This window comes from Kryptolebias marmoratus, linkage group LG6 (assembly GCF_001649575.2).
Source record: "Kryptolebias marmoratus isolate JLee-2015 linkage group LG6, ASM164957v2, whole genome shotgun sequence".
NCBI classification, from domain to species: Eukaryota; Metazoa; Chordata; class Actinopteri; order Cyprinodontiformes; family Rivulidae; genus Kryptolebias; species Kryptolebias marmoratus.
This window is the reverse complement of record NC_051435.1, coordinates 19,454,174-19,469,302: the sequence shown is the minus strand read 5'-3', so window position 1 is coordinate 19,469,302 and position 15,129 is coordinate 19,454,174. Positions and strand designations below refer to the sequence as shown.

The window sequence follows — 15,129 nt, the reverse complement described above, 5'->3', positions numbered from 1 at the left end:
GGTTTAAAGGGCAAAACAGAAGAGTGAATCATTCTTACTTACTTCACAAAAACAGAAAAAACCCCCATGAGTTTATAATGTTTTTACATGTGAAAAATCACGTGTCCACACAAACATGTTGAAAATGTTCTTAAACCCCACAGGAAACATGTTTCCCATGCAGTGGTGTAATTGCCTGTGTGTGTTAGGGTTTTGGATCTTTGGTCTGAGGCCGATACAGTACGTATCTTGATAACACTGTCAACGATGTAATTCATTAAACATACGTACATGAGCAGCAAAAATCTATATGAAGCCTTTAATCATGATACGTCACATGATAGTTTACCATGTGAAAGAGTGCTTTTGAAATGTGAAGCCCATGTGTTTTTTTTTCTATAAGGGTTTATAAAACAAATCACAGATTTATCCATGACAGCTTTGAAAAACATAATCACGTGACAAAGGACACTGCCAGCCCCAGTTGTCACACATGGAATTTATTTGACCACATTTACTTTTGATTATGGAACATGTATTGTTTTGATAAACATTGTGACTATTTCTGTCCAGATGGACAGTTTTTCACCAAAATCTTGTGTGTTGGTGGTTGCACGGTGGTGCAGTGGTTAGCACTGTTGCCTCTGTTGTTTGCTCTGGTTGGAGTGCCTTCCTGTGTGCAGTTCTATTTGTGAACGTGTCGGCGTGCTCTGGTTTCCTCACAGTTCAAAACCCTGCCTTTCTACAGTGACGCCAAGAATTGTGTGTGAACGGTTGCTTTTCTTACTGTATTCTTGACGTTTTTTAGCCTCCCAAGTCATTGGGTCTACTAATTATAAAACTGCTGTAAAGTTCAAAGAATGAAAAGGATTTCAGATATTTTCATAAAGGAGCAGAGCAAGGCTTATCTACCTGGCATCTATGGAAAAATCTCTGAGTGCAGTTTTGAGTGTTGGCTCAGCTGCCGGGTCCATCTTCTTGTGAAGTTCAGCTGCACTGGACACACCTTCCTCCTGCAGAACCAGAACATGATTTTCTCTCAAAATAAAAAGAACAGCCAAGGAAATGGTTCATACAAGTGGATTTTTCAAATCTATTTCAAATGTGGTGTTCGTACGTCGATAAAACAACACTTAATCTGCTGTCCGTACAACCTGTACCCATTCAACAGAGTGCAATCTCCAAATCTTATAAACTCATGTTTTATTCACAGAGGAATATAGTAAATATATCAAATGGTTAAAAAGATTTCAAACGCATTTAACATAAAACTGATGAGCGCTGAAGGGTGAAAGTGTGACCCAAAGTTTATAAAAAACAAATTTATTGTCTTAATCTGCATATAATGAAGTCAGTGTGTGTGTGTGTGTGTGTGTGTGTGTGTTTGTATATATACTTACAAACAATACCGCTATATTCTCCAGCATATTAGAGTTGTACAGCCGGTAGCTTCTGTCTTCCCAGTAACCCAGCACATTAACACACGGCTTCTTCTTCTCCATGGGTAAATACGAGTAGTGTCTAAATGTAATCATACACACACACACACACTGTTATTTACCATCATTTTTTGTGAAAGCTTCACTTTTTCCTTATTCCTGACTGAATGGGCCTCCACGGCAGTTTGTCAGCATCAGATCACAATGTTTAAAATATCTTAATACCTTAAAATATCTTAAATTTACTAATTTTTTTCTCTTCTACTGATTACAATTATTCTTTCTCTGAGTATGTTGTACAACTCCTGGTTAATGTTTTGGGAATTATGCCTGAAATGGATTTTTGGTGAATTTATAAGTGACAAAACTAACAGCTCCCTAGAAAATGTTGGCACTTGGCCTAACACCGGAAAAATGTTTCACAGCTTTTGAAGTACAGAAATGGCCTGGTTGGAGCAAAGAATAATGTCAAAAGAAAATGCATTTTCAATTCTTAGTTACTGAAACAGTGTTTGGCACATCAGCTGCTTGGCAGTTGTGTTAAATGACAACTCATGTTAAGTTACATTGTATTGTGATTGAAGGCTGAATAATATCATGTATCGGTTTTTGTTGCTCTTGTGTTTGTAATGAATCAGATCATAGGCAGTGTGTCAACATATGTATCATTTGACCACAAACCAGAGAGGCACAACCCTAGAAACTGGTTATGCAGGTCATTTCTTGACCTCAAAGGAATCTGTCTGATGTTGCTTTCCGACAGATGCTTCTCACTGTGTGATTATCATAAAGACAGCCAACAATTTGGGCTAATTAAAGGACCAATCAGTGTAATTTGAAAATGAGCCCAATTTCCTTTGCAGCACCTAACAAAGTGTAGATGAAGCAAAGACGACAAGTTTAAACAACTCAACCTGTTTCCTTCGACGATTTGGGGTCTCTCTGGAGGGGTGGTGGAACTGGTGCTTTCACTTGAGTCTGAAGCTTCTTTGGGCAGGAGGAGGGTGGAAGAGCCAATGGGATAAGAGCTGGGAGGGGAGGAGCCAGTCAAATCGCTGCTGTCGGGGACGTCCAGGACTTTTTTCCTCCGAGCGACAGCAGGGCTAACGGCACTTTGCTGGGCTGCAGACTCCAGAACGTTACCATAGTTACCTGAGGGAGAAAGCAAAAGCAGAAAGGGGTGTTTGGTCCATCACCAGAAACGATGATAATACAGAAAGGGGGCTATAATGAAGAAAAAAGTGTCATTTCACTGTAATTTTATGTTTGTTGCTCACCTGAAAGATTTAATGATTATGTGAAAGGCAATTCTTTGGAAATGTAGCAACAGTGACTCACCCAGGGAGAACTCGAAACTGATGGGTCTGTCTCCAATCTTGCGGTCAATCATGGTGGCTTCAAAGACTGCTCCAAACAGTAGGAAACTTTCACAATCGTCTTCAGTCAGCTGCACACACAAACAGCACCGCATTTGGGTTTCAGTGTGTTTTACAAAAAGGAGTTTTACTTCACTGACCCTCACTGGAGACTCCAAATAGTGCATAGTTTATCGTCATCAATTTAAACTCAATTATTAACATTTCAACAACAGCAAACATGTCCCACCCTGGCACCTACCTCTAATAAACAGGTAGAAAAATAAATAAATAGATAAAATTAAAATAAAATAAATATTGCAATAAAAAAATCTATAAAAATACATACACTTTCATACACATTACATACTGTACACACTCAACGGCCACTTTATTAGGTCAACCTCTTCAATTTCTTGTTAACGCAAATAGCTAATCAGCCAATCAGCCAATCACATGGCAACAACTCAATGTCTTTAGGCATGTATTTAGGCATGTGGTGAAGACAACTTGCTGAAGGTTAAACAAGGCATCAGAACAAGGAAGAAATGGGTTTAAGTGACTCTGAATGTGGTGTTGTTGTTGGTGCCAGACGGGCTGGTCTGAGTGTTTCAGAAACTGCCAATTACTGGGATTTTTTCACAAAACCATCTCTAGGGTTAACATTTTTTTCTTTTACTTGGTCTAAAAAAAAGCAATTGTGGCTGATTACAATTTTATTTCTTCATTTTTTATTGCTTCTTAATGTCAAAAAGTTGGAATTCTGTAGTTAAAGAGGTTTTGCTTCCCATCTGGTGCTTCCTCAGTTCAAAACTGGCGAGTATGGAGTTCCAAGTTTTAAATTACATGAGATGCTCCATTTATACAGCTAAATTTTCATGCAGATTAATCTCACTCCCCTCCTTCCCGAGGGTTGCTAGGGTCTTTGTTTGTCTGGCTCACAGAGAGATGTTTTGTATCAAGATGCATGAAGGTGTGAATAAAAGGGAAAATTACTGGATATCAAGCCTAATGCTCCTTTGTAAGTTTTAGAAAGTTGAAATCTGAGACCTCCTCCTCTCATTTGGTGTAAATGGCTTCCTTCACCTGACTCTCAAATAATCTGTTTTCTCTGTCCAAAATATAAACATATTGGTCCTCAGAAGATTGTCCCTTATCCTAGAGGTACAGGTGTAAAATGGGTGCTTCAGAGCTTGTGCACTAGCACTCTTAGTAAATCTCTAAAATTGTATTTTAATGTGATTGTACAAAAATATTACATAATCTTTTTATGGAACAAAAAGTAATTTCTTCTTACCACAGGAGGAGATTCCACAGGCAGAACCTCTGCTGCTCCAGCTTTCCCTTTGTCATCATCAGCTGCTCCTCCTGGTCCTCCTCCACCTCCTCCACCTCCAGCAGGGGTCTTCCCATCCTTCCCTCCAGCTTTGACTGATTTAGCATCTTTCACAGGTTTGCTCATTCGGCTGAGTTTGGACTCTGAGCCTGCACCCCCTGTCATGATCTCCACTGTCAGCTCCAAGTAGACCCGACCCCTGACACCAAACAGTCAAGACAGGTCGGTGTTGGTATCAGAGCATTTTGATGCCATTTTTATAATTTATACAATGTTTTGACATGAACCTGTAGGAAACGCCCTCGCCAATGCCCTCATTGAGCTCCCCTGTGTCATCACCCAAGGAGTAGTTTCGGACTGAACCGTACAAGTTGATCCAAGCAGGACCAAATGTTGGTAAAAACCCTGAAAATCAAGTGAAACATGAAAAACAACAACTACCGGGAGTAATCAACAGTTCAAAGCAATGTGCTTAGCAATGTCATTGTTAGATTTTTCCTTGCTTCCTTATCACTGTCCAAACCTTCTGCTTTCATCCTTCACTTTGTTTCTTCTCACCTTTGTCACCATCTTGTTCATTGGAAATGCGTCTCAGGTCAAAATAATGGGTTCCTATGGCAACATCGTTCATGCTTCCTTCATCCCAGACCTATGAAGAAAAGAAACCTATGTTGTATAACATTTTTTTTGATTCAAAATCAAATTTTAATTTTGTTCAGAAACATTCAGACCTGGAGCTTAAGTCTCTGACACAAAGGAGGAAACATCTCAGTGAACACGATCTGCTCATTCCACACTGGGTTGGCTGTGGACTTCTGAGTGGATGTGCGGCCCTAAGAAACACAAACAACATCTTAAACTGCTAATGATAACATGTCTTCATCATATGTAACCACAGGTTTTTTAAATACACTGTTTGAGAATACTAAATTGTTATTTCAAAGTTTGTTTTTTCAGCTACAAAGGTGCCTTTTACTGTTTTAGGCATCAAACAACAAATGTAGTTCTAGTAGTTTGAGTTTTATCTGCTTTTAAAACACTACAGAGAAACTAATTTCTAACTGCAGATTCTTGTTTTTTAAATGTTCAAAATTGAATTTGATGTGAAAAACCAGATCAGACAATTTATTTGATGAAACCATCCATCCATCTGTTTTCTTTTCACTCACTTCTCCTTTCTGGGTCGTGGTGAGCAGAGACAGGGTGTTTTCTAGTGCAGAACAGTTGGAATACTCTTTGGGCTTATGGGGTTTCCAGACCCCCTAGTAACATTAGCCCAAACCGTAAGAGGCCATGGTTCTCAACTACTCCATCCAAACCCAAGATGATTCTCTACCTCAAATGAAAAAGTTCAGGTATCTGGGAGTGTTCACAAGTGATTATAGGATGAAGTGGGAGATGGATCAATGGATCAAGGCTTTGTCAGCAATAATGAGGGCTTTGCTCTGGTCTGCCGTGGTGAAGAAGTAGCTGAGCCAAAACACAATGGTCTTGATTTACTATGTTCCAATCCCCAGCTATGGCCATGAGGTATGAATCACAACCGAAAGAATGACATCAAGGATATAAGCAGCTGAAATGAGCTTCTTTCACAGAGTGGCTGAGCTCAGCCTTAGAGGTAAGGAGGAGCTACATCAGGGAGGAGCTCAGATGGATGGATGGATGGATGGATGGATGGATGGATGGATGGATGGATGGATAAGGACAGAGAACAGTTGATGAATTGGGAGACTGGCAAATTTCAATTGCCAGTAAATACAGTGGGTGGGGTTCAATAAACAAATGCTCTTTTTTATACATTGTTTAATTGTTAATAGAAAGTTGACAAATAAAAAAAATTGAGAATAAAAGGAAGACATTTTACCTTGAAGAAATAACCAAAATTATTTCACAAATGTTTGTACCGTTTCCCAGTAAATGTCTTAACCTAAACAATTTTCAGCCCACCACTTGTTTGAAGAAGCTGACCACAACATAAGGGTCTATGAGTGCTGTGTTGTCTCCTATGAAGGCCTTGGTCACGTTGGCCATGATGCTGGAGTTGTTTCTGGGGAGGCCTTCAGCTCGGTACACCTTCACACAGAAACGAGCCCATGGTCGTTCAGCAGGGAACCCCTCTGGAATCAATAGGTTCCTGATGAAAAAAAAACAAAAAAGAGCAAATATCTTACAGTTGAAACTATGTTAATCTGCAACATTGGAGATGACTTTGTTGTCAAAGTCCAACTACAACTTGTTGCTATCATTTGAATGATAAGTCATTGATGTCCAAACTTAAGGGACCTTAAAGGGAAGAAAAAAAGCAAAAGTGTGCATTTATTAAAATGGAAAACATTTCTGATGGTAAATTTACTGAAAAATCTGTAAGCTTGCAGCTTTGATTTGAGCACCTGTTGGAAAAATGAGCACTGTATTTAAAAATTTTACACAACTATTTTTTGAATGTAAAGTCACAAAAAATCTTTTACAAAATTGTAAAATACATTTACATAAATATAAGGAGAGCTGCAGACTCATAGTTCAACACTTATTTTTGTGATTTCTTTTTTAATTTGTGTCTATAATTCAAGTGGTTCCCCCTTTCAAGAAGGAAGACCAAAGGGTGTGTTTCAACTAGAGAGGAATCACAATCCTCAGCCTCCATGGTAAGATCTATTCAGGGGTGCTGGAGAAGAGAGTCCAGTCAATGGTCGAACCTTGGATTCAGTAGGAACGATGCAGGTTCCACCCTGATAATGGAACACTAGTCAAGCTCTTTACTTCTCTAGGAAGAAACTTGAGGGTGCATGGGAGTTTGTCCAACCAGTCTATATGTGTTTTGTTGACTTGGAAAACGCATTTAACCATGTTTCCGGGGTACTCTGTGCAGGGTGCTCCATAAGAATGGGATTGGGGGCCTTTCAGTGCAAGAGTCTGGTTTGCATTGCCGGCAGTAAGTTGGACCTATTCAGGATAAGAGTCAGACTCTGTCAGGGCTGCCCATTGTCACTAATTCTGTTCATAACTTTTATGGAAAAGTTTTTTTGAAATTGTCTTTGAAGACAATTAGAGAGCTAAGAATAACACTGCTAGCCATATCAATGATACAAAAACCTGATTACATCAGTGTCGTACTTTTCTATCTGTTCTTCAGCATCACTTGCTTTTGGCCCTGGCTGCATGGCATCCCCCTTTGCTGAGACACTAATATCACACTTAATATAGCCTTTGACTCCAGTGCTGATGTCACCAGGATTGGTCAGCGTTGCCCACTTGTTGATAAACTGGTGACCTGGTGAAACAGAACAAAGACCATCATCAAATTCAACTCCTCATATTAAACTGAAAATTGCCAACTTGACAATTGGCTTGGTCTAAGCTAGTCTGGATTGATTAGAGAACATGTCAGACAGAGGTGAACCTGGCTGCTTGTAGACCGTCCATGCATCCACCTTAAAGGACCCCACATTTACGGTCCTCAGCATTTTGGAGTGAACCACCTGGAGGGAGATGGATCAACAAACCACAAAATGTAAGAAAATGAACAAGAACAGTTAAACTCTAAGAGCAAAATAATACATATAGGTTTTATTTTTTTATATTTACACACCATGCGTATCAATGTTTACCCACCGTCAGCTTGATGACTTTGTCAAAGAAGATTTCTTTATGAGCGAAGAAGTCAAACACAAAATACTGAAAGGGAGAGGTGGAGGTTGATGATCACTGAAGCTAAAGAGTTTAACAACATTCCACAATTAAAAGTAAAAATTAAATACTTGAAACTCAACAGATTTTGGGAGTGATTCTAAAGTATTTTTACCTCATTATAAAATGGAGCATTGGTTCCCTCTTTGACTGTTGTCTGTTTCTTTTCATCACCAATCTCAATCACCACACTGGGGTCAATGTTTTCCCCCACAAGTTGCCTGGCTTCTGTGATATTAATGGCAATCTGAAAGATTAACAAGTAATAATGCCCTTTCAGCTAACATTATATTATGGTAAAAAATGACAAAGTTGTAGTTGTTTTGGTCAAATCTTGAAATTGACAAAATGTGCAACCTTGTGCGATTGAGTGATCTGTTAGCATTTTTAAGTATGTTGTGAATAAATTTCAGCTACTACCACACTAAATTGTACCTCAATAGCTGTAAAACTGACTGAGTTATAGTAATTTTTGTGTTTTCTATGTCAGTTAGCGGTGGCAGCCATCTTTAATTGGATTGACTCCAAAGTTAATCAGTAGTAGATGTACATCCTTCTACATCTACATCCTCTCGCACAATGATCGCTGGAGATAGGCTCCCTGCACGAAAAATCGGGTAAAGAAATGGATGGATGGGTATTTTGCTAACAGACAAACACAGACAAAAACATTATTGCCCACATTGGTGGAAAATAACATTATAAAGATTGTCTAAGCATTGATGTGTTGTGCTTGCTCTAACCTGAAAGCTCTGTGGTTTCCCTTCACTGTCCTGGATGCGAGTTATCAGTTTGGCTCTGTGGAAATTCACAAAAACATTTATGTAGTTCTTTTTTTCTCCTTTACAACATCTCTTAGATATATGTAACAAGAATGCATCCAAGAAGTTTGTTTTTTAACTTGCTGACAAAGGCAAATAAATGGTACCAAATACACAAAACCCTTCTACCTGAGCCTACCTGTTAAAGGAGTAAACAAACTAGTGGGTTAGAAAATCATACAAAGAAAAAATCAACCAGGAAATGAATCAAATAACTGAAAATCAACACATAAAAGGCAAAATAGTGAGCTTGGGAAATTACTGAACAAAAACAAAAAGACGAATCTTGAACTGCTTAGAGTCCCTTCACACTGGAAGATAACATAAAATGAAATCAGCCACAAAGTGGTTGATCTTTGCAGGGTTTTGGTGAGGTCTTCAATATATTGGATGTTTTTATGCTAATAGCAACATACATGGTGCTTTTGAAGCAAGTTTTGGAAGGTTTTGCCTTTTAAACTACAGAACAGTGAGTACACTACAATAATGAATTAGACAGTCAAACAGTGTATAATATTGTAATGTAATATGAATAGATGTGTACAAATTAAAGGCCTAGCATTCCTTGAAAGAATGCAAATCACTCTCTGCCTTTAATGCCAGAGTTGTGAGCAAAAATTACTTTATGTTGAGAAGGGAAGAAGTTGTAGCTGTTTTGATCAAATCTTGAAAACAACGTTGTTCGCAATCTCATGCAAGATCTTTTGAGATGTGTAAGTGCTTGGTGTATGTATTGTGAATGATTCTCAGCTACTACCATACTGTGTTTTAGCTCAATATCTGTAAAACCGACTGAGTTATAGCCATTTTTGTGTAGACTAAAGTTGATGAGCTGTAGTAGCCATCTTGAATTAGGTTGACTCCAAAATTTATTGAGGTGTAATGCATATCCAAAGATTACTTTCTGGAAGTTTCATAAAAATCTGTCCACTGGTTCAGGAGATGTTTTGCTAAGAAACAGACTGAGTTGACTCCAATGGATTATACCCAAGATACCGTGTCCTGTAAGTTTCCTACCTTTTTGTGTTGGGTATTATTCTAGTTTTGACTGCAGGCTGATCCTCTGGGAATTCTTCATCTTGCAAGAGTGGCACTTCGAGGGACATCTCCGCCTCACTGTCTTTACGCATATACACACAGAAACACACCCATTTACACACAAATAAGTAGACTTTGTGTGGCACATCATGCAGCCAGGAGAAACACGGTTGGTCTGACAGATGTGGTCTTAGAGAGGAAACTAAAAGCTCTATGAGCTTCACATCAGTGGATGTTGCTGATATTTTTACATCCTGATGAAGCAGGAACATATTGCAGCACCTAACAACAGATTGAACTCAATTTGCAGGACTCTAAACAAGTTTTTTTTTAAAAAAACAAAGCAACTGGACTTCTGTTCTGTAGCTGAAGATATTTCGCTTTCATTCTGGTTAGTTTGCTCAATTCAAAACTGGAGTGTGGATTTCCAGGGTTTGCATTTTTGGATCTGGCGTTTCCTGGATGACTGAAAATCTACACCAGCACACTCTGTGGGACTTTCATCAGCACTTGAGTTTCGTGAGAAATGCTCTCAGGTTTCATGTTGTCTTAGAAAACCTAAATGACTCAGAAGGATTGTGACTGTGTACACTATCAGTACATTATTGACACAATGTGTATTTGATAAGGGTTAGTCTCAGCCTCAGTGAGTTGACAGGAATAAAAACACACCGAGTGATGTGTGTTTGTCTTTAAGGCCTTACCCACAGCTCCCTTGTTTGCCAGGACCAAGTCTGGGTTGTTTTTTTTCTTCTTCTTCACTTTCAGACCAAAAATCTTCTTCTTTCTGCTCACAGAAGAAAGTTATGTGTTAATTCCAAACTCTTTTTCAGCAGTTGTGAATAACATGGAAAAAAAGTGGATTTTATACACAGTGGGTTACATAAGTACTCTCCCTCTTTGGCATTATCTCTGTTTTGTTGCCTTACAGTCTGGATTTCAAAAGGACTTCTGGATGTTTGTATATTTCAAATTCCACAACATATGTAACTGTTACTTTAAAGGTGCAAAAATATTTTTATTGTGAAACAAACAAGAAATAAGACGAAACAACAAAAAAAATTGAGTGTGCATATATATCCATCCATTTTTTTCTTTAACTGTGAACAATTTCTTACTCCCTGCTGATGAAAACTATCCTCAGAGCATGATACCACCACCACCGTGCTTCACTGAAGGGATGGTGTTCTCAGCATAATGAGAGGTGGTAGATTTGTCTCAGACATGGTGTTGTTCTTGATGTTTGGTCTGATCCAATCTCATCACCTTTTTCCACATGTTTGAAGAGTGTACAACTTGAATTTTGGTAAATCCCAAATGATCTGCCTTTTTTTTCTTTTTAATCGGTTTTTTTCTGACACTCTTCTATGAAGCCCTTCTCTGTGCAGCTTATAGTGATCCTATAAATAGATCTTCCCAGTTGTATCAGTTTTACCTTTGACCTACGGGATGTTTTTCTGGCAAGTTTGCTGTGGTGGCATCATCCTTCTGTTTTCTAATAATGGATTAAATGGAGCTCTGTGGGATGTTCAGGGTTCTTGGATATTTTTTTATAACCCAACCATGATCTGTTCTTGTCCACAACTTTGTCTCTGACCTGTGTGGAGAGTTCCTTGGTCTTCATGCTGCCTCTTGCTCGGTGGTAGCCTTTAGTCACGTTGAACTGCTGTTGATTCTGGGGGCTATCAGAACAGCTGTATATATATATATATATATATATATATATATATATATATATATATACTGAGATCTTTCAAGGCTTAAATTGCCCCACAGGTGGATCTTACTGAATTAGTTTATGTGGCACCTGACAGTAATAACTGAGGCTTTGAATTAAAGGCTGTGAATACATATTCACCTATCACTTTCCAGTTCTGGACTTTTTTAGAATAATTTAAAACCAGTTTCCCTCCATTTAATGTTGTTAATCTGGAGTGTTTTGTGTAGGACGATTACTGATAACCAAACTAAAACTCCATTCAGGCTATAAAGCATCAAAATAGAAAGAATACCAAGGTGGTTAAATATTTTTGTAATCCACTGCAGCACCATCTTAAAACTAAAATCATCACAATGGTCTAAACAGAAAATGAAAACATTTCTAGTTCAAATCAATTACAACTGTTTTTCAGTCCAATGCAGGCATTCATTCCAGTTTAGAAAAGTTAGTTCTTTCATTCAGCTAATTTTGACCAAGTATATCATCTAGAAGAAAGAAAGCTTGCAATGTTAGCATGTCTGCTAAGTCAGAGATGATCTCATGTTTTTTTTTCCATTTTATAGTGTATTAAATCTTTCACCAACGCGTAAAAGAAACCAAATTTCTAACGAAGATCGAACAAAGGTAAAATTGCTTTAATCTGCAAATTTTCTTTTCATGAAATTTAGCTTTTCCTTTAAATCTTTTAGAATGCCAAACAGATGTATACAAACCTAACTCATACATAATAAAAATAAATAAATAAAATGAAAACATTCACAACTGAAGAAAAATAGTGTTTCAGCTTGAATAACTAGATCTTCGATTCATCAGTATAAATAAATCTTTTGTTCTCTATAAGTTGAGACTGTTTTGCAAGATGCTTTTTCAATATTGTATTAAGAAATTAAATTTAACCAGGCAATCTATATATGCATTAGGGGTGTAACTGAACATGTATTTGTACAGTGACGCTTCAATACAGACAATTGGGACTGGTACAGACAAATATGTCAATCACAGATGATCACCACTCCCAGAGCGGGTGCACAATATATTTAACTGTTTTGTTAACTGGCGCAACAGAAAAGAAGCGGGGGCAGAAACTATCTAAACACTTTGCATCAAACTAAGTGTGACTGATTCAGAATAACACAGAAGTTTAAACACCTGCTTCTCTGCTTCAAATAAGCTGTATGGAAAAGCTCCACAGTCATAGTGATCACACACAGCTGCAGCTGATGGAGCAAAAGGTGGAGATACAGTAAACAGTTGTGTCACAGAATAAGGGCTTTTATTGCAAACTTATGTGTTTCATCAATAACCCTAATATGAAGCATAATTTTCTCACATTAGCACTCAGCTATCTGAAAAGCTTAAAGTAAATGCTTCACAATTTCTGTTTTTTTTTTTCACATCAGGAAATGTTATTCAGTTTTGTGTTGCTTTTTATTTATCAAGTTGAGGTCAAATTGTACGGTTGTACCATACTAAACCATGACATAGGAGTACCCCCATAATATATATATATATATATATATATGGTCTTTTAAATCCTCACTGATAGAGGCCTATCATGTTTTTTTTCCTGATTTCTTAATGCTCAACTGGCTTTACCACAAGAATCAGAAATAATAACATTAACACACCTGATTCAGTGTTTAAATCAGCTCTTCATGTTCTGCAGAAGCCTGTTAATCACCCATTGATTCAAATCAGGTGTGTTGGAGCAGAGAGACAAGTAAAACATGCAGGATAGTGGCCCTCGAGGACCAGAATTGGAGACCACTGCTCTAATGCATCCCAAAGAGAGCTGCTGCACCTCTGACTAAAAATTCGGGAAAAATGGTGGGAGTGTGAGAGTATGTCCAATGGAATCTCTTATGCCTATGATTTCCTCCCACTTGAAAGAAAATGTAGACGCGTCACACAAAATGCCACAAAAACAAGAAAGAAGTGTGAGAGCAAAGTACTGAGGCTGCTGTCTGAAGCGCCATATTGTTCTTGAACCACTTCCTCAATCTGACGGTGGTACATGCCATTCAGGGGCTTGTCTTTACATGAGGGTTCCTCTTGTTTCTCCTCTTCCACATTGGGTTCTGCTGCCTGCTTTCTTCCTGATGTACTCCAGGATCTTGGTTGTTTCATTCTGTATAATGGCTCTGATGCTCACTAGTCCTCTGCCTCCCTCCTTTCTCTTAGTGTACAGTCTCAGAGTGCTGGTGAAATTCTCCGTGCACCAACCTCCCAGCCATATGCAGTTTTTCAAAAAACGTGCCTGGGTGTTGTGTGTGTGTATATACATACAATATATATACCAATATATACTATATATACATATATATATATATATATATATATATATATATTTTTTTTTTTTTTTGTCTTCTGTTGCAAAAATCTTCGTTGACAAGAAAGTTGCAACAACACACTGGGTTATAAACACAACCACACATAAAATTTACAAAACAATTTTAAAGCTTTCATCATTACACAATACAACTAAAATAATTAACCAGTAGTCTTATCACAAAAATCTCAACTATATATCTATATGTTCTGTATTGTTTTATTTCTTTTTTAGTTCAGTTTGAACCTCAGGAGCAGACAGGAGGATAATCCCGGGTATGAAGACAATAACTGTCAAAAAATTGTACTAGTATACTCACTATTTTCAGGGGACTAATTCCACAGATTTTTTTTAGTTCCTTGACATTTAGACTCACAGAAACAGTTTATAGTTTATAGTTGTTCCCGTGAACACTCGTTTTGTTGTATAATTTGTATATGTATTGTAAAAAAGGAGCAGGCAGGAAGAGTTTGTTTGCTAACTCTGTGATTTGATCACAGAACTCAGGTCGTGTGACCTCTCAGTCTGTCAGCTGAGAGTGTTTCGTTTGGGGCTTTATGGATAACAATTACATTGCCTATATAACTCTAAACTCCACTAAAGTTAATAGCACACAAAACACTGAACCAACTGGTAACATAAATTTGAATACGATGTAGAAAGATTTTTTGTAGATTCAAGCTTTTACATAAATTCTCATGAAAGATATGAGCTTTTCCCTTTTTTGTTATAATTTCCTAATCTAACAATATTTCTTTTTTGTCTTAAAGGTGGATTTAACTTTTTTGACTTCAGAAACATAACTTCATTCTGTATCTTTAACAATTGCAAAAACTCACGCTTGATGCTGCAGACCCTGCCAAAAATGATCCGAATTACATAAAACAAAAACACAAACAGCTCACCCCTGAAGGGAGGCAGGATCCCCCGAAGGATCCATTTTGCTGAAGTCCCAAAACGCTCTAGTTTTCTACAAACAAGCTCCAGGAAGGTCCTTTATAGAACAAACTAGCAGCACATCTCGCTTGCTTTCTTCAGATCTCCAGTAAAAATGGTCTTCTTCAGACCAAAGCTGAATAAGGATGTTCATGGATCACAGGAGAACTGAACCTAACCTGCCCCAACCTTACAGGAGATGGTGTTCCCGTATTAGCTGTCAGACTTTCTTCAGTCCTATATAACATCATCACCTTTCATCCTCATACCCAAATGAGTAAACTTGATCCACTCTGAGCCTTAAATATACCTGCCTTCCAATCCTCAGCTTCACTCTAACAACACATTTCTCTGTTTAAACGCTTGCGGTTTCAGGCTCTCACCGCTCTGTTGTGTTAGTTTGTGGTTTCTGATGAAGGACCACTCCTGCTGATTATCTCTCAGTAATGCACAACACTGTTTCTAATAATTGTTCTTCCTTTACCTCAG

General features: G+C 38.0%; 1 protein-coding gene across 1 annotated transcript in view; it reads right to left on the bottom strand.

The window, feature by feature from the left end:
* The window catches only part of fer1l6 (fer-1 like family member 6), a 37,812-nt gene extending 22,888 nt beyond the window's left edge, over positions 1–14,924 (bottom strand). Inside the window, exons 1-17 of the mRNA XM_017410063.3 lie at positions 14,610–14,924; positions 10,360–10,442; positions 9,635–9,737; positions 8,540–8,594; positions 7,912–8,043; positions 7,722–7,784; positions 7,510–7,588; positions 7,224–7,380; positions 6,057–6,243; positions 4,841–4,942; positions 4,668–4,758; positions 4,397–4,514; positions 4,071–4,308; positions 2,757–2,865; positions 2,333–2,570; positions 1,380–1,500; positions 892–992 (exon numbers count right to left, since the gene is read on the bottom strand). Coding sequence (XP_017265552.1) covers positions 892–992; positions 1,380–1,500; positions 2,333–2,570; positions 2,757–2,865; positions 4,071–4,308; positions 4,397–4,514; positions 4,668–4,758; positions 4,841–4,942; positions 6,057–6,243; positions 7,224–7,380; positions 7,510–7,588; positions 7,722–7,784; positions 7,912–8,043; positions 8,540–8,594; positions 9,635–9,737; positions 10,360–10,442; positions 14,610–14,644 — 2,012 coding nt within the window. The 5' untranslated portion in view covers positions 14,645–14,924. The remainder of the gene's footprint in view (positions 1–891; positions 993–1,379; positions 1,501–2,332; positions 2,571–2,756; positions 2,866–4,070; positions 4,309–4,396; positions 4,515–4,667; positions 4,759–4,840; positions 4,943–6,056; positions 6,244–7,223; positions 7,381–7,509; positions 7,589–7,721; positions 7,785–7,911; positions 8,044–8,539; positions 8,595–9,634; positions 9,738–10,359; positions 10,443–14,609) is intronic.
* Positions 14,925–15,129: the final 205 nt, after the last annotated feature.